At 62.8% G+C, this 24973-nt stretch overlaps 4 protein-coding genes across 6 annotated transcripts; 1 reads left to right on the top strand and 3 right to left on the bottom strand.

Moving 5' to 3' along the window:
- Positions 1-1551: 1551 nt before the first annotated feature.
- ZFYVE27 (zinc finger FYVE-type containing 27) lies at positions 1552-7056 on the bottom strand. 2 transcript variants are annotated; one of them, XM_062579732.1, is made up of 11 exons: positions 6845-7056; positions 6689-6759; positions 6421-6607; positions 6163-6258; positions 5827-5939; positions 4948-5078; positions 4508-4579; positions 3931-4075; positions 3632-3678; positions 2627-2708; positions 1552-2408 (listed from the first exon to the last, which is right to left on the bottom strand). In XM_062579732.1, the coding sequence occupies exons 1-11, from the start codon at positions 7054-7056 to the stop codon at positions 2344-2346; spliced, it is 1221 nt and encodes a 406-aa protein (XP_062435716.1). In that variant the 3' UTR covers positions 1552-2343. The 2 variants fall into 2 exon arrangements, with proteins under 2 accessions (XP_062435716.1, XP_062435717.1); XM_062579733.1 differs by lacking the exons at positions 1552-2408; positions 2627-2708 and adding an exon at positions 2717-3540.
- A 4411-nt stretch (positions 7057-11467) lies between these two features.
- Positions 11468-13948, bottom strand: MARVELD1 (MARVEL domain containing 1). The gene is given in 2 exon segments (XM_062580487.1): positions 11468-13558; positions 13560-13948. Coding segments are annotated over 2 exon segments (528 nt in total). The 5' UTR covers positions 13806-13948; the 3' UTR covers positions 11468-13276.
- A 120-nt stretch (positions 13949-14068) lies between these two features.
- AVPI1 (arginine vasopressin induced 1) lies at positions 14069-15639 on the top strand. 2 transcript variants are annotated; one of them, XM_062580485.1, is made up of 3 exons: positions 14069-14086; positions 15055-15349; positions 15440-15639. In XM_062580485.1, the coding sequence occupies exons 2-3, from the start codon at positions 15066-15068 to the stop codon at positions 15609-15611; spliced, it is 456 nt and encodes a 151-aa protein (XP_062436469.1). In that variant the 5' UTR covers positions 14069-14086; positions 15055-15065; the 3' UTR covers positions 15612-15639. The 2 variants fall into 2 exon arrangements, with proteins under 2 accessions (XP_062436469.1, XP_062436468.1); XM_062580484.1 differs by lacking the exon at positions 14069-14086 and adding an exon at positions 14694-14781.
- A 171-nt stretch (positions 15640-15810) lies between these two features.
- On the bottom strand, positions 15811-24069 carry PI4K2A (phosphatidylinositol 4-kinase type 2 alpha). Its single transcript, XM_062579889.1, has 9 exons — positions 23668-24069; positions 20398-20598; positions 20016-20147; positions 19779-19932; positions 19014-19075; positions 18439-18538; positions 18034-18167; positions 17687-17746; positions 15811-17538 (listed from the first exon to the last, which is right to left on the bottom strand). The coding sequence occupies exons 1-9, from the start codon at positions 24067-24069 to the stop codon at positions 17377-17379; spliced, it is 1407 nt and encodes a 468-aa protein (XP_062435873.1). The 3' UTR covers positions 15811-17376.
- Positions 24070-24973: the final 904 nt, after the last annotated feature.

Here is a 24973-nt window from a genome sequence, read left to right as displayed (position 1 = left end):
CCCTTGGGCACAGCCCCAGCCCCAACAGCCACCGCCCCAACAGCCACCGCAACCCCCTGACTCCCCTGTTGAGCTGCTCCGCACAACCCGTGTCTTAGTGCAAGCACGGCCACCAACCGTGCAGCAGACAGGAGGAAGGGGGCTGAGAAAAGGGACTGGGGGGCCAGAAAGGGCGTTTACATCTCTCTCCAGCCAGCCAGGACATAGCCCAGCAACGGACAGCCCCCATGACACCCTTAAAAAGCCAGTATGCAACCTCCAGCCCTTCCCTGCTGCTGGGCACAGCCTCCACCTTGCAGCACAAAGTGCAGGGGAACAGGGATTTTCTGCCCCATCACATATATCACTTTGTTATAAAACTTACAGTAGGTAAATAAAATTCCATCTTCCACAGCTCAAGTTCATCTGTTGCCCTTTGTATTGTGCGTCATTAACAGCTTTCTAAAGAGCTTTCAGACATGCATAGACATCACATTCATCTCTCCAGGTGTTTTCGCTAGAAAGAGAAGCGACCTCTCTGCCTCCCGTCGTTAGGTGTCTGAGTCCACGGCCAAGGAGAGTGCTCAGGGCAGGGCCCGGCGCAGCAGTCTGGGGCTGTCCCACGCAAAGGGGGCACATGCACTCACTGGGGACACCCAGCACTTTCCCAGCCTGGTGGACGTCGAGGTCCTGAGGGTGCTGGGTGATGCCAGGCAGCTGGAGGGTACCGGCCCCCCCGGCAGCAGCTGGCTGGCAGGGACCCAGGCTGGGGCCGTTCCCAGCCGGGCAGCAGCCAGGGTCACATTCCAGGGATAGCTGGGAGCTTTGCTGTTCACACAGCAAAAGGTCACCCTTGTGAGCGCAGGCAGCTGCCGGGACCACCGCCTGGGCCAGGCAGGGGAAGGAGCAGCCCTGGGGAGGCACAGAGCAAACCCAGCACCTCCCACCAGAGCTGTGAGGCTCCCTGGCCCCAGCCATGCAGGATCAGGCCCTTGTACTGATCAAGAATGAGCTGCCCCAAGCCCAGGGGGACAAGGCCACACTATGACAGATGAAAACCACAGTAAGCAAGGGGACTTGGTAGTGGTCACCTCCACCATACCTGCATGTAGCTGCCTTCTCCAAAGACACTGTGCCTGGGAGAGGCCCCTGGCCCTAACCACACAGCACTGGTAATGTCCCATGGCAGTGTCACCCCCAGCAATGCCCCGTGGCCTCCTCCAAGCACTGTGCAACTCTCCCATTCCTCTTTTCAGGACTACCCCTGCAAGGGGACCCACTATCACCCACACAGTCAAGGGAACAAGGCACTTCAGCCTAGTGGGGTGGACACAGCCACTGAGCAGCCCCCAGAGCAAGGGACAGAGAAACAGCCTTAAACTGAGGATAAGGGCACATCCAGGGCTACCCCTGTTCTGGCAGCCCCTAATATCCTGTCCCTGCTCCACTTGCACCCATTGCCCCTCCCAGGGCAGCAAAACAGACGGTACCATCTCCTGCGTGCCACAGCCGCAGAGGTGCTGGAGCAGTCTGGTAACAGGGCACCTTTCACTGGGGCAAGACAGCAGCCAGTTAATGACAAGAGATTTATTGGTTGTTCTCTATATACACTTAATATATTAATCTGTAGTAGAAAGCAGCAGTCACTAAGTACACAGACCAGCCCAACTCACACCTCTCACTACAGCTACCCAGCCGCGTAGCCAAGCCCCAGGCTTACTATCTCCATGCCTCTGCTACAGCCAAACATGGGGGGAGGAAAGACTAGACCTGGATATGAGAAGGCTGAGGAACACAGGATGCCTAGAGCTAATGGAGCTCAGCCGAGTCAAGACCAAGGACCACATCTCTTGGGGACATAGGAAGAGCTCTGACTTGATCCCAAAAACAGTCTCCTAGCTCAGTCCTCAGAAAGGTAGGGACACAGCCCCGAGGTTGTTCTGGTCCTGCCCAGGAGACAAAGCCTGAAGAGCAAAGGATGGTTCCTTTACCACTGAGCTGGGCCACATGGCCTGGGCCACCTGCAGCAGGGAACAGTCTGCACCAGGAGTGCCCGGAGCTTGCAGCAGCACTGAACAGCTGCCAGGGGGACAGACGAGGGGAGGTCATGGGTGCATGGCTGTGGGCAACACTCTGTTTTGAGCCGGTTTGTGGCAGATGCTGTGCAGCAAGGAGATCTGGTCTGCCTCCCGACGACACCGGCAGGAGGAGCAACGAGTACAAGAGTCTTTTGACAGGGATGCCAAGCTGGCAACCAAGTGATGGAGGCCCCAGCAACAAGGGCAGCTCCTCCATCGCCCATGAGGTGGTGCAGGACCCACATCAAACAGTGCAGGGCACACAGGCTGGCCAGGCCTGTTCGAGTCATTTGACGAGCGCCTGGTTGCACAGAGCACACACAAAAACTGTCTCCCGCTGAGCCTCTGGGGCTGGAAAAGAAAGCAGCTGTCAGGGATCCTCCCCGTTTCCCCAGCACATCACCCACTAATGGCACAGAGCTACTCCAAGAGCTACACAACCATCACCACCCTGCCCCAGGCTACAGCGGGCAGGTCCTGCCCATGCTCCCTAACAGAGCGGGGGCAAATCTGGGCAGCGGACAGCACAGGTGAGAGCAAGAAGGCTTTGTCCTCCGCCTTCCACTCACCTGTGGCTCCCATCACAGCCTTGGGGACTTTGAAGGAGCAACATCTGGAGCAGAAGCTGTTTCCACAGTTACTGCAGCTCCGCTGTGAACAGAGATAGGGGTGAGACACACTGAACAGCACTAGAAGCTGATGGGCCTACTCCCAGCCCTCCCTGAGGAGCATCACTGCCACAGCACTGCTGGCAATCCTCCCTGTAGAAGGCAAAAGTAGCTGTAATCCCTGCAGCAATAACAGGGGCAGTTTGCCAGAGACACCTGGACCTGCATGCAAGTATACACATAACATCCCAGGTAGTCTATGTCCAGCCTGAGAAAGTCTGGGACCACAGGCTCAGGGACAATACATCCATCACTTCTTATGCTGTAACCCAATGCAATGGAGGGATGCAAGCTCAAGAGTCTCAAACACGTCAGACTGAGCCAGGAGGAAGGCGAGGGGGCCATAAGCCTGGAGAACAGCATTGAGACAGCAACGTGCATCTGCAGGAAGCAAAAGACAGACCTTTCTCTAGACCAGGGGAACGGGCAACAAGCACCCTGCCCGAGGGCTCAGACCAGACAACAGGGTGACCTTTGCTGCTCCAGTCACACACACTGTGGTGGCATTGAGGTTTGTTCCCACCTCAACGTGAGCCCACAAGCAAACCGATGCTTTGCTTTCATCCCATCTCACAGGAACTGGGCTAACCAGTGTGCAGGAGCAGGTGCTGTGCACGAAGCAGTGCACACACGCAACATGGAAGAACCTGCCCCCAGAGCAGGGCCTTGTGCCCAGCTTGCACACTGCATGTGCCAAATACTCCACAGCACAAAGGATCCCTGACAGCATCAGGCACGTGACAGCACCCAGCACTTAGCTGAGGTCATCCGCTGCTGGGCTGTGGCAGATGTTGGCCTGAGCTCAGCCACCAGAGCTGCAGGAAAAAGCTAGGGTAAGCCAGATGCACACAAAACTTGTGTCCCAACACAGGCAGTGAGCTGGGGTAGGAGCAGCTGAAGACTCACCCTCTTCTTGAGCACAGAGAAGGTGGCTGCGCAACCCGTGCAGTTCCCTGGAAGAGACAGAGAAATCAGATTGCCCGGGATGAGCAAAAGGCACAGCAAACCCAAGCCTGTAGTAAAGGCTCAGCTCAGAAACCAAGCTGCTGCATCCCCTCCAGCCTTGTGAACACACTCCCCGTGGAGAATGGTCTTGCTGGATGTGCAGCCAGGCTCTGTCAGATACCAGACCACTCTAGCAGTTCCCAGTTCACTGGCCCCCACTCCGTTCAGCTTCTCCAAGCAGCACCCACTTCCAGTCTTACCAAAGTTGTTGCTGGGGTAGCGCTTGCGCAGGCGCTCGGTCAGCCGTGACACCTTGCTGCGAATCACCTCATTTTTGCTCATAAAACCATTATCTGGGAGGCTGAGGTCAAACTCTGATGAACACTGGGAGCTCTCGTCATCCTCCTGCAGAGAGAAGGGCCAGCTGAGCACGAAGGGGTGGCTGGGGGCATTGCCCCGGGGGCACGAAGGGCAGCTGGGCCTAGCGGTAGATGCCAAACCAGCAGGATACTCCACCTGGCATTGCCACAAGCCATGGCCAAGCCTGGCAGAGACTTGCTGCCCCTCTCACACCTTGGCAGGGAAGTACTCACCATGGCCAGCAGCTGGTTCTCCTTCTCCCGCAGCATGGGACAGAGAAGACAGGCAGTAGAGAGGGAGATTGACTGCAGAGGTGCCCAGTCCTGCACCCATTTCCCTGAGCACCCAGCTCACCCTGGCCAGACAGCACCCCCTGAGGGGCTGGAACACCCCCATGTTTGCCCCCTTCTCCACAGGGCTCTGCTCTCTCCCCCTCAGCTGCCCAGCAGGCACAACCCACTCCCACCAGGCTCAAACCTCAATAGCATCCTTGAACTCTTCATCAGGCTCTGCCTCCTCAGCCTCCTCCACACTGCCAGGGGTTAGGTCCTGCAAGATTTACAGAGCTAGTTGTGCTATATCCTCATCTCTGTCCAAAGAAGCGCCCATGCTCCCAGGACAAGTCCCAGGGCAAGGGATGAGCCCCCTAAACATTCCCCTGTGATGGTATCAGTCCTAGGCTGAGCCTCCTCCTCCCCAGCCAAGTCCAAACACATGGCAGAAGGATGAAGCCAGACCCCCAGCTTCACAGTGCAGCCCTCTGGCAACACAGGCTGTGCTTCACGGCAGGACAAACAGGTTTTCAGTAAAGCAGGAAGCTGGAAAGAGCTTGTGGGCAGAAGGACATAGCCACAAGCTCAGCCCTATGTTCTGGCTGTACCTCCCACCCCACAGCTCCCCATTCTGTCCCCTCTCACCTCCGTGCTCGTGGGTGTAGGGGTCCGATCCAAGGGGGCAGCAGGTGGCAGGGGTTCAGCAGGCTCTGGCATGCTCTCAAGAGGTTTGGTGCCCAGACACTGCTCAATCGAGGCCTTCAGCTCCAGTATCACTGATAAGAGGGGCACAGGCCTGGAGCAAGACGGCACTTACCTTCCCACAGCCCCTCCAAACAAAAGCTGGCTGCTAGAGCCAATCTCCAGCGCCCAAGACAGCTGCCCTCTCTGACCATCAGGGCATAAAAATGTCAGCTCACACACGAGGGTTAGGCCAGCTGCCAAGCTGGGAACAGGAAGGAAGCCCACACCTGCCCCACCTCAGGCAGGGAAGAGGAGGCACACTGGCCACAGCTTAGTCTCACAAACCAGCCAGGATCTCACTCAAACCTACCCCAACATGGGCCACAGAACAAGAAGTGCCTCCAACTCTTCTCCTCCCCACCCACAGCACATCTCCAGGCCAGTGCCGCGCATTTGCCACAGGCAGCAAAGGCATTTCAAGGCCTGCTGTGGCTCAGAGACGCTCTGTGCGGAACAGGAACAGGCACTGAGAGGGGTGGTGAGGTTGGCACTCAGGCAAACTGCCAGGTCCGAGTTTGCCACAGCGCAGAGTGCAGCAGTCAGCCAGGAAAGAGCACCCAGGCCAGGACAGACACAAGGAGAGCGTGCCACCTCTCACAGCTCAAGGCTCTCTTCACCCACTGTGCTGCCCTCTGGCTGGTCTGGGCCCCACATTCAGGGCTAATGTGGGGCTCCCAAAAGGGCCCCAGCAGAGGGCAAGGGCAGGATCCCTAGCTCCAAAGGGCCTTTCCTCATCGCATCCCACTCAGGGCAGCGGGCACCTTCAGGGAAGATGCTTACCATGGTAGAACTGGGCATTGCCCAGGAAGAGGGTGCTGTTGAGGATGGCCAGGACCCAGCAGAGGGGCAGCAGGTACAGGATGCAGACAGAGCCCAGCAGTGCCCCATAGAACCTGCGAAGGGGCAGCAGGACATATTGATCTCTATGTGGCAGCACACCAGCCTCACCCCACAGCATGAACCCTCACGACCAGCCATGTACATCCTCTCCTTCACCTAGTCCTCCACCCAGTCTCTCTGTACAACCAAACACATCAGCTGTGGCTCCGCAGGCCCTCTTCCCCCCAAACCCAGGCTGTGAGCCCCACATGGTATGCCTGACCCAGAGCTACTCACTGGGAAGAGACTGTGGGGTTCTCCCAGTACAGCACCCGATACACCGCCTCGCAGCTGCAGCACATCCCACTGAGGAACGCCTCCAGCTGGATCAGGCTACAAGCGAGACCACCGAGTCAAAAAGGGCCCCCAAACCCACCCCCGAGGCACCCCGCAAATACGCTTTACAGCGGCCAGGTCAGCGCAGACGTGGGACCCCAGCTTCCTGGCTCCAGGGAAGGAGAGGCCCCAGCAGGGGCCAGGGCACCCAACACTTACAAGCCCTTGACCTGGGCGACGGCCTCCTGCCGCGAGAGCTGCACCTTGCGCAGGTCCTCGCGGCGGACGCTGTGGTACCTCCGGCGCCCCAGCTCGGGCTCCGAGGGCCGGGCTCGGCACGTCTCCTGCAGGTAGCCCAGCAGGGCCGGCACCAGGACCAGCAGGGCCAACACCGAGTACCAGGCAGCTGAAAGAGCCGGGAGCCCGTGGTCAGCCCGCGGCGCGGCGCGGCAGGCGGGGACGGCGCGGCCCGGCCCGCGGCTCCCACCTTGGTCCAGGGTGAGCAGGAGGAAGTTGAGGCCCAGGCAGACGAGCAGGGAGCACAGCGGCCGCTGCCACCTGCGGGGCGGAGCCGAGGCGGGGTGAGGCGCGGGCGGCCGCGGCCCCGGCCCCCGCCGCGGCCCCGGCCCCGGCCCGCACGTACCGCAGCAGGGCGCGGACGGCCTCGGCCGCGTCGCGCAGCGGCTCCAGGTACAGCTCCAGCCGCCGGTAGCTCAGCACCAGCGTGAGCAGGTCGAAGGCGGCGGCCCGGGGCGGCGGCGGCGGCGGCGCTGCCGCCTCCGGCTGGGCCTCGGGGCCCGCCGCGCCCTCGGGGCCGCCGCCGCCCGCCGCGCCGTCCCGCTCGGCCGCCTGCATGCCGGGCGGCTGCGCTGCCGCCCCGCTTCCGGCAAGGGGCCCGCGGCGGCCCCGCCCCGCGCCCCGCCCCGCCCCGGCAGCCGGCCAATCGGGAAGGGCCGGGCGCGGAAGCCCCGCCCCCGTGAGGGCAGGGGCTGGAAGCGGCGTCGCGCCCGGAAGCGGGACGCGGCCCGGCCGGGGCGGGTCCGGCCTGCGCCCGGGGCCGGGCGCGGTGCGGTCCGGCCTCCGCCCAGGGCCGGCCCGCAGCCCGGCCTCGCTCTCCGGCGCAGCTCTGCCGGCGGCGCCGCGGGGCCGTCGGGGAGGCCGGGGCGGCCTCGGGACGGCGCCGGCAGCCTCGGCGGGATCCCAGGGCGCCCGCAGACAGCGCGGCGCGCCTCCCCTAAGGCGCCGAGTCGGGCGGCGAGGTGCGACGCGGGGGCGAGCGGCACGGCCGTGCGGTTTGCGGTCGTGCCGCGGCGGGAGCCTTGGCCGCTTTGCGGTGCCCCGGCGTTCGTGGAGGCCCGCGCGAGTCGGCGGGCGCAGTGCCGCACGTGGTGGTGGTGGCGGTGGGAGGGTGCCGGCTCCTAGGGCCGGCGAAGCTCTGCGAGGGCGTCGAAAGCCAGCGCGAAGGCGCAGAGCGAAAACGTGAGGAAGCGGAGGCAGAGAAGGGTGGATGGGCAAGGAAAGCTGCTCAGCCAGGCTGCCGAGTCAGACGGTTAGAAGGCGAGCTGCGGCCCTTGGTTACTGAGAAAGCAGGAAGTCGGTGACAGAGGCTTCTTGGGGCACCCGCCGTAAATCCCGGGGAGGTGGTCAGCACTGTCTGTGATTGCGGTGAGGAAGGAGACACCTGGGGGCCACCCAGCCTGGCCCCTCTAGCCTCTGGATAGGAGGAGGAGGGAGATGGCCCAGTTCCAGCTGTGCCGGAGGTTAAAACAGAGCAGGCAGGGACACCAGCCGGAGGGGTGGCCCTGCCAGCTGTGGTCACCGCCTGCGCCTCTACAGGCAAAGAGCTCAGGGAAATCAGCCGTGAAACTGCCTCATTAGTGGAAACCCAGGGAGACCCCAGTGGAGACCCGGCAACTCCGCAGAAGGCTCTGTTAAAAGCAGCCGTTGTAGCGTTATTAGCCCCTGCTGCAGCTCTGCAGCTGCTGCTTAATGAAAGCAGCCCCCGGGACGTGGCATGTGGGGCTGCGGATCTGCGATGGCTAGCGAAGGGGGCCGAAGCAGTGCCTAAGGTCCTGGTGCTGGAGCTCGAGGTGGACTGGGTAATCGAGACGCTTTTGGCACCCGAACAAATCTCATCTCCCCATTGCCACCCTGTGCCAGCTGGCAGGTGTCCTAACCTGACCCCCCTGGCAAGGAGGGCACCCAAAAAATGAGAACGTGATTATGTCCTTTAAGATGGCATCACTGCTTTGGAAGGTTTTCCCCTTGCCAGACAGTTGCACAACCATCCCACAATATAAGATTTCTATTGATGCAGTAAAACCATCTTCGTATGATCTTCGTATGGAGGGGAAGGGTATAATAAGCAAAACCGCTTCCCCGTGAAGTTCTCTCTATGGCCTGTAAAAAAGAGTGGGATGTGGAGGTCAATCATAGATGGCCTTAAATTAAACACAGCCGCCCGACCCCTTACAGGCACTGTTACCAGCCTTCCCGAAATCGGTGCAAGGATTCAGTCAGGAAATTTTATTTGGGTGGCTGCTGCAGATGTTAAAGATACGCTTTTCATGACAGAACAAGATGAAAACAAGTTTGCTTTTACTTGGCAAGGGATACGGTGTATCTGCACACGGTTACCCCAAGGTTATAAACACAGCCCTGCTCTGGCTCACACGCAGCCAGCCAAGGAACCGGAGAAACTACCCGTACCCCTAGGGCTAATGGTGTTACAGCGTATAGATGATATCGTTCCAAGAGGAAGTGTGGGCAAGGAGGTGCAACACGCACTGGATTTAGCTGCCTTGCACTGACAGACATTAGAGACAGAAATCCCTCTGGAGAAGCGTCAGGGACCTACCCAGGAAATTACCTTTTAGGTGCTCGATGGATTAGCGGAGAGAATGTCATCTCCGAGCTGGTTTTAACCCCCTTGCATCAACTCCCGGCGCCCGTCTGCAGAGAGGAACTGAGGGGGGGGGGTTGGGCGCGCGGGGGTTTGGCGAACACACGCCCCAGGTTTCAGTAGCATGGCCCGACCCTTATATAATCTCCTTAAGAAATCCAGCGAAAGGAATTTGGGTCGCGAACGGGAAGCAACCGCCTCCTCTCCGAAGACAGAGGTGAGCATATGCCCGTCACCCAACGCAACCCTTCACACCACCGGTGTCGGCAGGGCGAGGGGAGCCCCACGGGGCCTTCGACAGCGAAGCTCCGCCGGTGGGCCGGGCTGGGCCGGGCCGGGCCGACCCACGGCAGCCACGAGCAGGCCGGGGACGGCTCGCGCGGGGCGGCGTGCTGCCGGGCGCCCGGCTGCCGCTGCTCCGGAGGGGTGGTTTGGGGGAACGCCGCTTCCTCGGGAAACGCAGCGGGGCAGCGGCCCTGCAGTTCAGGAATAGAGTAGATAAACGGCGTGGGGTTAGACGGCTCTTCCCCGTCGGCAGCACAGCGGTGGAGCGGCGGGCTGGTGAAGGGCGTCAGCGAGGGCCGGAATCGAGGGGAAACTCCTCGAGGAAGCCCCGTAGCACGGGCCTTTGACATGGGTTTATTCGCTGCTAACGTGATCCCAGACAAGGGCCGTTACAGAAATAGAGAAATTCTTTTCCATCCTTTTCCCTGTGTAGGGCACAGGATGGAGTATAAAAGTAATTAAAAAATTAACACTAGTTTTAGAAGAGACCTAACCATACGAGTGAAGCTCAGGTGTCAGCAATACAGCAAATGGCATTACAAAATTGGCACTTGATTTCATCCCTGCTGCAAAAGGCAAGGCTTGTGCCCTGACTGCTAAAGGGTGTTGTACCTATATACCCAAAAATACATTAAGACATAAAAAACAACCATCAAAACAACAGTTGGTCCTTGTGGATGCGGATTTCTGGAATATTTGGGCATTCAGGTTCTCTGGCTTTATCAGGTTTGTTGTAATCATTTTATTGGGTGTGTACATAGTAGTTTTGCTAATAAGCTGTTGCACATCATGCAGCGCGCAGCGGTCACGGCTCAGTCAGGCGGAGTCAGCGCCGCGTGAATCTCCCGTCGCAGTGTGTGCTGCACATGAACCCCAGATAAATGGTTTGTACAAAAATGAATCGTAAACATTTCAGGCAGGCACGGGCCGGCAGGCAGCACAGCCCTCATCGCGCCGGCCGGACGCGCTGCTATGTCCCACCAGCCGGCCAGCACCCGGGGTGTGGAGGGCCGGGGTGCCACCCCACGGCGCTGCGGGGAAGCTGTGAAGGGTTAAGGCCATTTTGTGCAGGTGGACCCTGCTGTGGACACCCCAGCATCCCAGCTGGTGAGAAGGGCACACCCCCGCCGGGATCCCTCCGTGACGCTGGGGCATTGAGGGATCGGCTTTCGGAGGACTGCAGCCTGGCTGCAGTCCCAAAGCGCACACGGTTTGCTATATAGTGCTCGGCTGTAGCGAATTCGGCTGTGAGGCTGCAACAGAGGAGTGAGCAATAAATACTTACAATTTACGGTCGTGCAGCACCAGAGAGTCCTTTTGCGGTGCCACTTACGTTAGCAAATGTCCAAAACATGCTCCGGGGATCATGATGTGACTGGTGCCCAGAGGGGCAGGGGACACTGCCCCAGTGCCAGCGGCAGGGGCTGCCATCCCGTAATGCTCCGTTAGCTCTATGCTGGCTGCTAGGCCGGGCGGGCAAGGCAGGGGGACGAGGGCCAAGGCGCTGCCCCACGTAACACCTCAGTGCCGTCTGCAAGCAAACCCCAAGGGCAAGCGCAGGGCTGAGCCCTGTCCCCAGAGCAGAGTTGGGGCTGGAGCCAGCCCGGGGAGATGCCAGATGCTCCCAGCCTGGCCCGAGCTCTCCGGAGGCCAGCAGCGTGGGCAGCCAGGACAGAGAGGCCTTTCAGCCCCGCCGGGGAGGCAGCAACGCGGCCCCCAGGAACGCAGCTACGTCCGGTCCCCCCCGCGGCCACCAAGCCCTGGGGCCCGTGACAGGGACCAGCTGCGGGAGGAGCCTGGGACCAGCACCCACGCGAGCACCGAGGCAGCGGTAGGGCCAGCAGCGCCACGGGGGCTGCAGCCAGGCAGGGGGTGCGCAGGGGTCGAAGCCCCCCGAGCGGGGAGCGCTGGCCTCAGCACCAGGGAGCAACTCGAGAGCATGCGTGGGGCCTCGCACCCCTGGCCAGAGGCCGTGGGCAAGGTGGCCCGGGAGCTTGGGGGTGCCGAGCCGGGGGCGATCCCGGCACAGAGCCCGTCCCCGCCGAGCCCAGCCCCGGCACAAAGGCCCAAACACGCAGCCTGCGCCAACGTTGCTTTATTTGGAAGATGAACTTACAGGCACCAGAGAGGGAGCTGGAGGAGGGCAGGGCCGGGCGCGACAGGCAGGGCTAGAGGAGCCGGGAGAAGGCACTACGGGCAGCACACGGCTTGGGGGGCATCCCGGGCAGCCCCGGCCACACTGGGCTGCGCGGGGCAGGCGGTGTCCGGGACCAGCCCGGACACGTGGGGAAGGGTCAGCGCCTCCTGCCCAGGGAAGGGGGAGGTGGCCCGGGGCGGGGGGGGGAGGGAAGGGGCCTCTGAGCACAGGACCGGCGAGGGGGCAGCACCACCCGAGGGACAGAGTGCCCCAGCGCCAGCCCCAGACCCCGTGAGCCTGGCAGGGGGGTCACGCTGCTGCTCTCCATCCCGAGCCCTCCTGGGCAGGCGGCGGCGAGGGCGGCGCGCGGCCGAAGGCACCCGCTGCGTGGAGCTCCCGCGCCAATTCCCAGCCTCCGGCAGCCCCGGCGCTCCCGCTCCCCGCCGCCGGCCCCAAATGGAGCCCGCGGGATTTGGCACCTGCTGGGCTGTGGAGGCCAGTCCAGGGCTGGCCCCATGTCCCGCCACCCTCCCCTCCCGCTCTCAGAGCCCGGCAGCATCCTCAGCAGCTTCCCAGGTCACCCACCCCGGGCTCGGGGCCGCGGTGTCTCCGGCAGCCCGGCGCTCGCTGCGGTAAAGGCCGTGGGCTCCTGCACGCTGCGGGCTGCCCCCTTCCTCCACCTCGTCGCAGCCTCCAGGCCCCGGAGTGGAGCCGGAGAGTCCCAAGACAAGAGTTTTTCAGGATGAGCAGTCTAAACTGGAGCTTCAGGCTGGGCCTGGACAGCAGCCCCGGCACCCCGGGATGCGGAGCAGAGGCAGCGAGCGCCAGGCTGGGGTGACAAAAGCCCCCTTCTGCCCCAGATGCACACCCAGGGCAACGTGAACCCTGAGCCCGGAGGAATTTGCCCCCTGCCCAGGGTCACAGGAGCAGGCTACGCACCCAGCTCGCCACCTCCCTCCCCACGGCAGGGCAAGCCGGGCACCAGTGGCGACAAGGTGTCACTGTCCCGCGGGGACTCAGCCCCCCGAGCAGGACAGCGTGTCGGGGGCCAGGGTGACGTGGGGGCCGGCTGAGGCCCAGCACCCGGCGCGGCGTCCGGGCTGTCTCGGCAGCAGCGGGACAGCGCGGGGCAGGGAGAGGCTCGGCGCCGTGGGCTCCAAGAAGACGCAGACGTGTTCAGGCCAGACGGGAGGAGGGGCCCGGGCCGGGGAAGCAGAGAGCAGAGCCTCCATTAGGGAGCTGCAGCGGCAGCTGGGAGTGGCAGGAGGGGGCTATGCCCACCCAGACCTGCGGCAAACCCCGGCCGCTCGCTCAGCTCCCCGGACCCAGGCTCCCTCCACCCTGGGGACAGAGTTGGCACCCACCTGAGCACGCAGCATCTGCAAGGCCTGGGGCAGGGGTACGGGGTGGGAGACCCCGGGGGGGGGGCTCCCAGCAGCTGCAGTCCCTCTGAGGGAGTCTCCGCTTGGGTCCTTTGGCTTGCAATAGCCTTTGTCCATCTATCCATCCATCCACAGGGAAGGAGAGGCATCTATGCAGCGGTGGGGGTGTCCATGCTGTCCTGGCAGGGTACAGGGGAAGCTGTGCTCCAGGGAAGGCCTTTGTCTGTCTGTCCATCCGTCTGCGCAGGAGTCTCTGGAGGAAGCGTGGTGCAGTCAGCCAGGAGAGGATGGGGCAGCAGGGTCACTTTGTCCAAAAGAGGGGCTGTGGTGCGTCCACGCGCGAGAAGAACAGCTGAGCGCCGCAGGGTCTCAGACGATGTCGCGCTGGTCCCGGCAGCGCCGTGAGAGGCAGTAGAGCCCAGAGAAGAGGTACAGGCAGGCAGCGATGCCCCCGCAGACCGAGGCACTCAGGTAGGCACTGTAGAGGCAGTGCTGGCTGTAGCCAGGCAGGTTGCAGTAGCTTTTGCGCCCAGCCTTGTAGCCCATGATGCCAGTGGCGGCCGCATAGAGCCCCACGCCCAGCACCAGGTCGTGCACCAGGTTGGTGAGGAGCCAGCGGGAGCCAAGCCAGGGCACCAGCGCCCAGCGGCCCCAGCAGGCTGAGCCCAAAGAGAGCCAGGGTGAGGAGCCAGACGAGGACGGCGGCGAAGAGCGCAAAGTGGGCTGCCCCCTCGTACTTGTGAGCCGCCACGGTGACCCAGAAGGCAGCGCCCATCACCAGCTGCCCCAGGCGCAGCAGGCCCAGCGGGCTGCGGAGGTAGGCGCGATGAATGCTCAGGGAGCCGCGGGACGCCGGCCCCGGCGGGGGCGGCACGGACGGCGGAGCCGTGCGGGCCATGGCGGGGCCCTGGCTGCGCTGCTCCTCTGCGAGAGCGGACTCTGCTCTCCCCCGGCAGCAACTTCCTCTGCTCGCTGCTGCCAAACGTCTGGTACTTAACGGCCCTCCCCGAGCGGGGCCTCTCTCCTCCGCTGCCCCGCCTCTGCTTCCCGCCGCGCTGCGCCGGGGCCGGGGCCGGCGCTGCGGCCGGCGGCGGGCGCGGCTCCCCCGGCAGCGCCGGTGCCCGGGCTCCGCCCGCGGGCGGCGGGGCCGTAGCCAGAGCAGCCCCGGGCAGCAGCACGGTGCGAGGGCGCGGCACGGGGGGACCAGCCCGGGGGCCCGGGATGGGGGAACCAGAACGGGGTCTGGGGGCCTGGACCAGAACGGGGTCCCGGGGAAGGGGAACCAGAACGGGGTCCCCGGGGGGACGAGCTCGGGTCCCGGGGGGGAGGGAACTAGAGCAGGGTTTCAGGGAGGGACCAGCCCAGGGTCTGGGAGGGGGGACCAGCCTGGGGTCCCGGGGGGGAGGGGGACCGGCCCGGGCTCCCGGGGCACCGCCGCGCCCCCCCTGCCCGCAGCCCGGGCCCGGGACGAGGCCGCGCGCGAAACCCGCGAGCCCAAACTCCCGCTACGTCACCCGGGATTCCCCCTGGCTGTTACGCAACGCAGGTCCCACCCAGGGGCGGGGCCAGGCTTGCCACGCCCCCCGGAGCCCCCCGCCTCTCTCACCCCATTGACGTCACTGGCGCCACGTGTTTCCCCCCTCCCAAGGGCGGTGCCGGCCTCGCCCCGGCGAGCTCATTGGCCAGGCCGCTGGGCGCGGATTGGCGGCGCGCCGGCGGGGGCGTGGCCGGGCCCGGCGGGTGAATGAAAGCGGCGCGCGGCGCCGCCGGGGGCCCGGCGCGGAGGCGGCTCGGAGCAGCCCCGTGTGCCGCCGCGCCGGGCCGCCGCCAGGAGCGCAGCAGCGACACGGGGCGCCCACGCCGGCCGCCGCCAGGTGCGTGCGAGGGGCCACCCGGCCCCGGTGGGAGGAAAAGCGGGGCGGGGCGGGACCGCGGGGGCGGGGCCGCGCCGGCGGGGCCGGGACCTGCGCGCCCCGGCCTGAGCCGCGGCGCGTCCCGCATTCCTGCGCTGTGACGCCGGCCGGCGCCCTGCCCGGCGCCGCGGCCCCGGCTCTGGCGCGCCCCGCCGCCGCCCTTCCCAGCGCAAGGGACCTGCGCCGGCTTCCCGCGGGGAGCGGAGCCTCACGCTGTGTCGCCGGTGCCCGCAGCGGCCAGGGCCATGGGCACGCCGGCCTCGGTGGTGTGCGACCCTCCGGGGCGGGCGCCGGCAGCGGCCCGCGGCCGCAAGCGGGCATCGGCCAACATCTTCCAGGGCGTGGGGCTGCCGGAGCTGCGGAGCCTGTTCCGGAGCGGCGGCGCCGAGCGGCCCGAGGAGCGCGCCCGCCTCGTCTGCCGCTACGCGGGCCAGCGGCGCATGGCGCGGGCCCTGCGGCGGCTCCGGCGGCGGCGGCCGGCCGAGCCCGGCGGCGGGATGGCGGCGCTGCGGCGCTTGGGCCGCCTGTGGTATGTGCGGGCCGGGCGCCGTGGCGGGGGGGGGGGGGGGGGGGGGGGGGGGCCGGGCTCCGCTGCCCTCACGCACCTCTTTCCCCGCAGCATCAGCGAGCAGGAGACAGCGAGCAGCCGCGGGGAGCCCGCTGAGCGGCCGGGAGCCGGGCTTGCCTCCCCCCTGCTGGGGCTGCTGGACAGCGGGGCCAGGAGAGCAGAGTCTGCCCCGTATGGGCCCCCGGCAGACACCGAGCGTATTGGATGGGGGCACGATGGTTAATAAAAGTGGATGGTGGTGGCTGTGTGAAGCTCTGTAGCTGTGCCATGCCTCGGGCACCCTGATTCTGGTGCCAGCTCTGGTGACCTGCAGCCCTGCCCCCCAGGGGCTCAGGACTTTGGTCCAGGCTGTCATATCTGGCCCAAAACGAGGCATTCCTAGCCCTGCTTCTAGCTGTTGCTGAGACAAACAGGAGGCCAGCTGAACGGCAGCTCTGTTATTCAGACAGTTGCATGGTTTAAATACATTACATACATTTCTACAGTGCATTAGAACAATACATTTCAGGTCAGATGGAGGTGCAGCTGGGCCTGGCCAGGCAGCCAGGATATTATTACCCCTACCCCCCCTGTGCTTGCAGTATCTTTCCCCCTGCACAAGCATAGCCAGCACTGAGCACCTTCCACCTCACTAGAAACAAATGAGACCTCAGGCTGAAGCAGCAGGACCCCAGCCAGTCTTCACCCCCTACCCCCAACATGGGCAAATAGGACAGCAAGGTCCACTCCCAGCTTCCCCCAGCAGCATGAAAAGCCTCAGCTCTAGGCAAGCAGATGCAGGCAGCAGCCCTGGTACCATTTTGCACAACAGCTTGGCAGCTCTTGAGGAGAGGGAAACCCGCTGCCTCACAAGCCTGCACCGAGCCCTCAAGATTGTCAGCACTGGGTTAACTAGGAGCTTCTGCTGGACCTCACATGCTCCCCACATGGCTCCTCTGCTGTGGCTCCCACCCACCTAGCAGGAAGAATTTCTCCAGCCACCCCCTTTCCCTCAAGGGCACTGAGACACAAGTGAGGTTGGGGGGCAGGTTAGCTGGCCCAGCCCTGGCTGCACAGCAGCCAGGGAACTTGCTGGGAGCAGGGGTGAAAGCCAGACAAGAGCAGCTGTAGAGACAGACCTGGCAGAATGGATTGACTGGGACCAGCAAGCACAAGGCTGCTCACACCTGCCCTGGGCCTCCTCCCCCAGGGGACAGGCGAGCTCCTGCAGGCACCACACCTGCAGAGAGGGTGGCTAGGCCACAGCACCTCCCAGAGCTGCCTGCTTTTCACAAGGACCAGCAAACACCTCCTCCCTTTAGTGCCTAAGAGCATCCCAATCAGCCCCAAGGAGCAGGCTAGAGCAGGGGACTTCCCTCACACATCTCCCTCCCTGCCCAGAGCCCCAGCCAGAGAACAGCTGTTCGTTACGGTCCCCACTGCACCAGCAGGCAGCAGGAACTCCCCCTGAGGAAAGCAGCGTGCACAGGGACAGGGCAGAGAGGAGAAAGGATGAGTACAGCACACCCTTGGGGACAGGGAAGGGAGGTATAACCCACAACAGGCTTTCCCAGCCTGGGAGCCAGCAGCAGGCACAGCGGGGAAGAGGAGGGCTAGCGGCTAGCATGAAGGGCTGGACGGATCCTGGCCCCAGCAGCGGGCACCCTGCTAATTCCAGCCACAAGCAGGCATGCTCAGACCCGCATGCAGGCCAAGGGAGGGACGCATGGGCAGGGTCCCCGTCAGGCCAAGGCTTGCAGCTGCTTTCCACACCTCTCGCTGGGCTCCTCCCCAGACAGGGCTGCACGCGCACAGCGCCGAGCTCTGACAGAGCTGAAGAGGGGCCGTGCCCAACCTGCCTCACTCCTCCAATTCAGCTGCGGGTTCCTCCAGCCACGCTTGCTCGCTCTTCCCAGAACATCAAGTCCTGGCCGCAGGAGCCAGCAGGTGCCCGGCTCCTCTCGCAATGCTAGTCCGAGGTGGCCAAGCCCTGCCCGTGGCTCCCACGGCTACCACCAAGAGAAAAAAGGCTTCCGGCTCTGGAAGCTCTGTGTATAGGACTCGCTGGCAGTACGCTGGTGGGAACGTGCTGTTTCCACAATCACAGGTGGCATCTGGACTAGGTGCAGGGGGCTCTTCCCATCTTTCAGCGCCTGAGTCAGGTTCAGAATCTGTACAGCAGAACAGAGGAAAGCCTGAGCTGCCCCTCTGCAGTGACAGAGGGCAAAGCAGCAGGGAGCTGCCACCTCAGCACCCTTGGCACAGATAGGACAAGGCTCTGCAGCCTCACTCATCTGCCTCCCCTAACACACAGCTTACCTGGCCTCTCATGACAGCAATCTGCTTGTGAAACTGTCCCCTGTCAAAGCCTGGGTCTTTCTGCAAGAGACAGCAATGAACACAGTGGGATCTACCCTCTGCCACACACCTTTTAAGAGATGCCTGTTTCCCCATCAAGCTTCTCTTCTCCTGTCCCACAAGTTTTCTGATTCTCTCCAGGCCTTATCTTCAGCTCTTGGCAAAGGGATAACCCTGCTTGCTTCAACCTCAGACAACTTTCAAGGAACCTGCTGGCCACCCTCCTGTCCCCTATAGCCTTTAGAGGGAGCTTCTCAACACCATCCTTGCTCCTTCTTACAGGCCATCCTCATCCCCTCTCAGCTCACCTTGAAGAGCTCGTACAGATCTTCTTCCAGGTCCTTGACAAAGTTGGGGTCTGAGATCTTGGGAAGAATTAGGTCCTTGATCTCCTGTGAAAAGGGAATTTTGGCCTGGGGTAGCCATGCCCAGTAGAAGGGATCTGCAGAAGGAAGCAGGAGGTATTACAGCCAGGTGCAGCCCAGTAAGACAAAGCTGCTCCCGGGTCCTGAATCACCTGTGTCTGGGACTCTGGGTCCAGCACCCCCCTCCTAAAGCCCCTGCTGAGAGGGGGCTGCCTGCGTATCCAAAAAGGTTTGCAGGGGGGCAGCCCTGACCACTGCCCCTCTCCAGTCCTTTTAGATGCCCCAAGGCCACACAGCACAGGGCTATATGGCTTCTCGGGGTGCCCCAGAGCAGCCTGAGGGACTCACATGCTCTCCAGGAATCCGGGTGTTTCAGGGGAAAGGCCAAACCGTTGTCTATAGCAGCTAGCTTGATGATGGGCTCTTTCACCATCACCCAATCACTGTCCTGGAAGGAAGGAGAACACTGGTCACAAGGGAAACCCCAGCAGGGACAGTTCCTCCCCTGTACCCTGCAGCACTGCTGCCAGGCTCTTAGACCCTACTACCATAGGTGTGGCAGTCTCTCACCCATGACATAGCTCCTCGCCCACAAGCAGGCATCATGGACAGATGCTAGCAATACTGCTGCCTCCTTCAGACAGGAAGGGGACAAAGCTGCGCCCCCCACCCCTCTCAAGAATGGGCAGGTCACACATCTAACAAATCACCACCAGTTCCCCCAGAGAACCCAGCTGCATCCCCTTGAAGTCTCACTAGGCCAAAAACTACCAATGCAGAGGACAGAGAAAGGCCAGGGAGACAAGATCAGGCTTCTGCACGCTCAGAGGCCCAAGCCAGTTGGGAAATCCCCTGCTTGATTTCCAGGCATCCAGCGTGCAAGCACCAGACAAGGCCTGCAGAGCCCCTGCCCAGGAACTCACCCGCACACCTGCGCTATCCAGGGGACAGTCATACTTGATGAGCCAGTTGTCATTACCTCGATCTGCAGGGAGAGAGAAACAGCCACGTGAGTGTGGGGGCCTGCCTGTGCCAGGCCGGGCTCTGGAGAGCACTCCCTACAGCCCAGCCACAGTGAGGTGGATGGTCACACATTATGGGCGCAAGTTTACTCCTCCTCCGACCCAGAAACAAAACAGGCTAGACAGACTTCTCCTACCCAAACTCCATACCAGAGCCCTTGAGCCTGCTGCAACCCTGGGAAGCCCCATCAACCCCTAGGCAACTAAAGAGGAAACTGAAGAGATCCAAGCATCCCCAGCTCTCAGGAGAGACATAGAGAAAGGTCAGCCTGCCAGCCCTGGAGTGCTGCTCCAGCCCATAACCCTTCCAGCCCAGCATGGACTTGGGAGGCCCAGGCCAAGCTGAGATATTGCAGCACAGTCAGGGGCTTGGTGCAGGGTCCCTGAATGACCTGGGATTCTTACAGCTGGCAAACTTTCACCCCAGTATCTAAGCAGACCCCACGCTGGGCTCCAGCTCTAGAATACAGGCTCACAGCCAGAGCATGCCCATGCTGGTGGGTAGCCACAGCAACTGTACTTCACCCTAGAACAGCAACCAAGTGGTGTTGATACACATTTGGGTGCTGGGAAGAGCTGTCAAGTTCCTGCCTGCATTCCTTCTCTCCAGCTGGCAGGATGTAAAGGAGCAGGCAGCGCCCCAAGCCGGATGGCTGCCTGCCCTACCTGTATTCCTGATGATGTAGTCCAGTACCACCAGCCGCTCAAACTGTAGCAGCAACTGCCGGTTGGTGTTCTCAGGCAACGGCTCAGCTTCAAACCGCCGCAACCAGTAGTCTGCGTCCTTGTAGCCTTCCACAAAGAGCTGGAAGGAGCCCACCTGGAGCAAGGAGCAGGTGGGTTACAGAGGGCAGCAGCAGAGGGAGTGTAGTGACAGGCATACTCATAGCCTGGGAGCTCTACCTTGGGCGGCAGACCAATGCGGTTGAAGCGCTGGCCAACTTTTGGCACCTTCTCCAGGGCCAGCCTCTTTCCTCGGGACTTCACTCTGTCAATGGCGCTGTAGTTAAAGGTCTCACTGGCCAGATACACCACCTGAGGAGATATGAGCACAACAGTCAGCTGGGGCAACAGGCGCACCAAGGCCTCAGAGACCTTGCTGATAAAATTAAGACACAGTCCTTCCCACAGTTCTGCTCAGCAGCCTGAGGAACCTGAGCAGGAGCAGTCATGGCCCAGAGCTCTCAACACAACATCTCTAAGTTGCCACAATGAGACCCAAGCTCAGCTGGGCAGGAACACATAAAAGCACCCCTAGCACAAGGGCCCAGCAGCAGCCTCTTACCTTTGTGCGGGGAACAATGCTGAGTTCCAGTTTCTGGTCCACAAGGCTGGCACCTGCCTCCGACAGGTAGCCCTGGTTCAGGACGAGGCAGTCTCTTCCAAAGCAGCAGGGGCAGCACAATTTCTGCAGCCACTTGGTCCACTTGGGGTTCAGCTGCCCGTATGGTTCCTCATTTTTGGGCTTGAAGACACCAATGATTTTCTGAGAACGAGAGAGAGGAGTGCTGACTCTCAGAGCTAGAAGTCAGAACACTCATCACCTGAGCCAGCCTATGACAGGGACAAACTCTGCCAGAACAGAACCAGCTCAGCCGTGCAGTCACACTCCTGCAGTATCCAGCCCTGCTGTGCCTTTCCCTGCTTCTTTCTACAGATCAATCATCTCAGATCCAGGATATTCCCTCCCAAAGCAGGAGGGAGGCTTGGACACAGCTCATCACTGCCCATCAGGCGTTTCCACCCACTGCAAGTGGGGAAAACCTGGGCTCTTCTCTGCCAAGAAACCCACACCCCAGAGATGGGGCAGTCACTCTTCCTTCACCCTGGCTTATTCTCCAGGCACCCACTGCCAGTCCCGGCTCAGCTGCCGTGAGTGCTGCCGACATGAGCATTCAGGAAGAGGGCCCAGAACAACTTCTTGCCAGGGCAATAACCTGCCTCTGGGCCCAGGCAGATCCCCAGCTCCCAGGATGGGGCCAGAGGCTGGGAAGGATCCTTCTCCAGCCAGTGCCCAGTCCCACGAGAGCAGAGTGCTGCCCAAAGACCTTTGCATCTGGCTTATGCACCCAGAAAGCGCTCTCCCTGTCCCAGAGGAGACCACTGACAATGCTGTCCCCTGCCCTGGTAAATATTCAAGCACCAGGCCAGTGACCTTTGGATGTCTGGGAAGAGCTACTACTCCCAGCTGCTCAATACCTCCATGCAGGAGAAGGCAGGGAGACAGAGATTCTTGCTCTGGCTCCAGTATCCACTGGACAGAGCTGACCATAGACTGCTCAGAAGAGACAGGGCAAGAGCAAAAAAAAAAAAAAAAAAGAACTCCAAAGGACCCAAAGCTCCATGCTGCAGGGCCCAGTTAGAGACAGCAGAGAGGCCCCAGGTCTGCTGCGGGCAGGAGAGTGCAGGCAGCTCCACTCATCAGCAAACTGGGCAGCAGCTGGAGCCAGCAGCACCCCCCGCCTTACGCTCATCGCCCCCACAGCAGGGACAGCGGGGCAGTGAGACAGGCAGCCTCATCACTGCAGACAGAGTGGAAGCCACACGCTAGGCACGGCACCGTCACCAGGCCAGGTCTCCCACCCTGGCAGCCAAGACAGGGGGCAAGGCTGCCAGACCCCTCGGCCAGGCCATCAGGCTGGCCCCCTCGGAGGGGCTGAGCAGTGGCTCCAGCTCGCAGCCCCTGCGGCAGGATGACTCAGCAGCACACGTGCCCATCCCTCCTCCCCGGCTCTGGCCCTGGCCTGAGTGGGTGGCACTTCCCCAAGCAAAGCTCCTGCCACGATGCGGAAGTGGGACACCAGTCCCAGCATCTTGGCGTGGGATCCCAAGGTCTCCTCCCCAAGGCTACCCCACTGTCTGCCAGGGGCCCAAAGCAAACCTGGAACAAGTGGGAACAAAACTCGGACTACTGGGAGGAGGGAGGGGAAGGGCTTGAGGGAGCAGCCACACTTCAGCCATCCCTAGATCTCACAGAGGAACCGCTTCTCAGAGCGGGTCAAGACCTAGAGAACAGGCAGGAAGGCAATTCCCTTATCAGCCCCATGTAAAGGCACAGGGCAGCCAGCACTCCTTGGATCTGAGCTTGCAACAGGCTGGCTGGGAGCTCCAGTACTGTATCCTGGGGAGCAAGTCCAGCAGCACAAGGGCCAGCAGGGCAGGGACAGTGCTGGAGCACGGACCAGAGGCCTGGCAGCAGTGTCCCCTTTCAGACCTGCACTGGTGGCAGATTTGGAAGTAGCTTGCTCAGAGCACAGTGTAGCAGTGAGAACAAATCAGCTCAGCACCAGCAGAGCAGGGGAGCCAAAGCAGCCTGAAGGCTCAGCCAGCAGCTGGGGTAACCTCAACTGCCAGGGCTGCAGGGAAAAATATCACACAAGCTTATGTTCTCAGCCTCCCGGAGGGAAGCAAGCACAAGATGTGCCTGACCCCACCTCAGGCACTTTGTTACAGGAAAAAAGATTTTCCTCACTGTCCTCAACCCTCCCCCTGCCCCAGCTCTGCCCTCCTTCCCACACAAGCAGCAGGCAGGTTCAGTGACCCTGGACAGCACAGGAACCAGACACACACCTCAATCGCAGGAGGGTAGTCCAGGGGAACAAGCCAAGGGCACAGTCAGAAGTGCAACGACTTTGGCTCCTTGCACACTTCCTCCATCTGTCCTCACTGAGGCCTGGACTCTCCCTACAGCCAGGCAACCAGTACCCTACAACCTCAGGGCAGATTGTCCAGCCGCCCACACTAGCAACAACACCATGTCTCCCGTTGGGCAACATGAAGGCAGCAGAAGTGAGGCAAGGCTGGGACAGAAGGAAGTTTCACACTCTGTATTGCCCCACAGAGAGCACAGCCAGGACCTGCCTGTGAGAGCTCCCAAAAGCCAGGCTCCACCTGGGGCATGAGCATAACAGAGACAGATGAGCCCATTCCTGCTTCCCCAGAAGCACCACAGCAGGCATGTGGCAAGGGAGCCATAGGAAGCAGCAGCTGCTCGAGTATTTGAGTCGGGCACTGCACATCACGAGCCAAACCATCCTGTGCTGCACACGCAACTCGTCAGTGGTGCGGAGACGGCTGCCAAACGAATCTGAAGAGAATGAGCTTTGCTGAGGACTTTACATCGATTCAGTCCACCACACACCCACAGGGGGAACTCTGGCTCCAGACTCACAGGCTGAAGAATGGTTCAGCCATCAAAGCCCCAGCCCTAAGGCTGAAGTCACCACAGTCAGCAGATGCTGATCTATAGGAAGATACAGACAGCAGCGGAGGAGGGAGCCTTTCCTCAGCCCCACTGCTCTCACAGCAGCGTTTCTGCCCGAGGGAAGCCCCATCAGTCCACAAAAGCCCAGGCCGGTGTCACGAGTTGCCTCGGCCTGCGAGGCAGCGCCGCCCTCCCACCGGCCGGGCCGGGCCCTGCCCGAGGAAGCCCCCGGCGGGGAGGGGGCGGCGCAGGGCAGGCGGGCAGCCTCGGGGGCCTTCCCCGGCCGCACCGGGCAGGCGCCGCCGCTCCGCGCCGGGAGGGGCCGCGGGGGTGCCGGACCGCCGCGCTCACCCCCTGCGGGTCCTTGACGAAGTAGCTGCCGCTGGAGCCCTGCGAGATGCGCTCGGGGTAGATGCCGCGCTCGCTGGCCAGCTCGGCCCGCCGCACCACCTCGGCGAACTCGGGGTCCTCGGGGAAGTCGTTGCGCTCCCGCTGAGCCGCCGCCGCCGCCGCCGCCGCCTGGGCCTGCGCGGCGGCCGCCGCCGCCTGGGCCTGCGCCGCCGCCGCCGCCGCGCCGGGGCCGCGCGCGCCGCGCTCCAGCAGCGGCTGCCGCTCGCGGTCGCGGCCGCCGGGGGAGCCGGGCGGCGAGGGCGGCGGCGGCGGAGGCGGCGGGGCGCGCACGGCGCCGCCGGGCAGCCCGTAGTCCGGGGCCTGCGCCCGCTCCGGCGACACCAGCGGGCTCGTCTCGTCCATGGCTCGCGCCGGGCCCGCGCCGCGCGCGCCGTCAGCTGACCGCCGCTTCCGCCGCGTCACCGCCGCCGCGCCCCATTGGCCCGCCCGCCCCGCGCCCCGCCCCCCGCGCGCGCCCCGCCCGCTCCCCATTGGCCCGGCCCCCGCCCCTCCGGGCCGCCGCCGTTGCCATGGGGACGCCGGCCCGGCATGGCGGCCGCCCCTGGCCCCGCCGCCCGCCTCGCCCCGGCCCGCCACCAAGGGCAGCGCTGGTCCCCGACCGGCCCTGGGCTTTGCTCCTCCGTGCTCCCGCCCCGCGGCTGCTCCTGCCTCTAGCTCGCTGGGAGGCGCCGGAGCCAGCCCAGGGCCTGCCTGGGGCTCCCCTTCCCTCCAGGGCCCGTCACTTAGCTTGTGTAGGGCGCTGACTGCTTCGATGCGTCAGAAGCAGGAAACGGCCCTGAGGGTGCTGTGTCTCACTGCCTGGGCTGGGCAGCCCTGGGAGCCAGCCGGCCTGGCTTGGCTACAGACAGCCCGCCGCTGGGGTGCTGGGCGCTCCTCCCCAAGAGCCTGAGGCTGTTTGGAGGACAAGCAGAGCTGTCAACATGCCCCAAGAGTCTCTCTCCGACCTGGCCAGGATCAGGGGCATCAAAGGAGTCGGGACCAGAAGGCGGATGGAGATAGTTCTGCGGCAGCCCTTCAGCAGCAGAGGCAGAGCCGCAGAGCAAGAGGGCAAACACTCAGACCAGACTCTTGTTCACCATCAGTCTCTGGAGCGCTCATCTCTATTTCATCCATGCTCTACAAATAGGGTCAGTTGTTGGTGCTTTCGGCGGGCTTTTTTTTGGTCCTGCATCAAAAATGCCCCTTGTGCATGCAACACCTTGCAGGCGAAGGGGCCCGCAGCCTGCGCACTCCCAGCACAGCTTCT

Source organism: Rhea pennata, chromosome 7 (assembly GCF_028389875.1).
Source record: "Rhea pennata isolate bPtePen1 chromosome 7, bPtePen1.pri, whole genome shotgun sequence".
Classification (NCBI taxonomy): domain Eukaryota; kingdom Metazoa; phylum Chordata; class Aves; order Rheiformes; family Rheidae; genus Rhea; species Rhea pennata.
This window is presented reverse-complemented; position numbering and strand designations above follow the sequence as displayed.

Excerpts from the sequence above, each read along its gene's own strand:
- PI4K2A (XM_062579889.1), bottom strand. The coding sequence starts at position 24,069 with ATGGACGAGACGAGCCCGCTGGTGTCGCCGGAGCGGGCGCAGGCCCCG. Across the intron at positions 20,599-23,667 it reads TCGTCAAGGACCCGCAGGGG|AAAATCATTGGTGTCTTCAA; the intron begins GTGAGCGCGGCG and ends TCTCGTTCTCAG. Across the intron at positions 19,076-19,778 it reads CTACATCATCAGGAATACAG|ATCGAGGTAATGACAACTGG; the intron begins GTAGGGCAGGCA and ends CTCTCCCTGCAG.
- AVPI1 (XM_062580485.1), top strand. The coding sequence starts at position 15,066 with ATGGGCACGCCGGCCTCGGTGGTGTGCGACCCTCCGGGGCGGGCGCCG. Across the intron at positions 15,350-15,439 it reads CGGCGCTTGGGCCGCCTGTG|CATCAGCGAGCAGGAGACAG; the intron begins GTATGTGCGGGC and ends CTTTCCCCGCAG.
- ZFYVE27 (XM_062579732.1), bottom strand. The coding sequence starts at position 7,056 with ATGCAGGCGGCCGAGCGGGACGGCGCGGCGGGCGGCGGCGGCCCCGAG. Across the intron at positions 6,760-6,844 it reads GCCGTCCGCGCCCTGCTGCG|GTGGCAGCGGCCGCTGTGCT; the intron begins GTACGTGCGGGC and ends TCCGCCCCGCAG. Across the intron at positions 6,608-6,688 it reads CCTGCTCACCCTGGACCAAG|CTGCCTGGTACTCGGTGTTG; the intron begins GTGGGAGCCGCG and ends CGGCTCTTTCAG.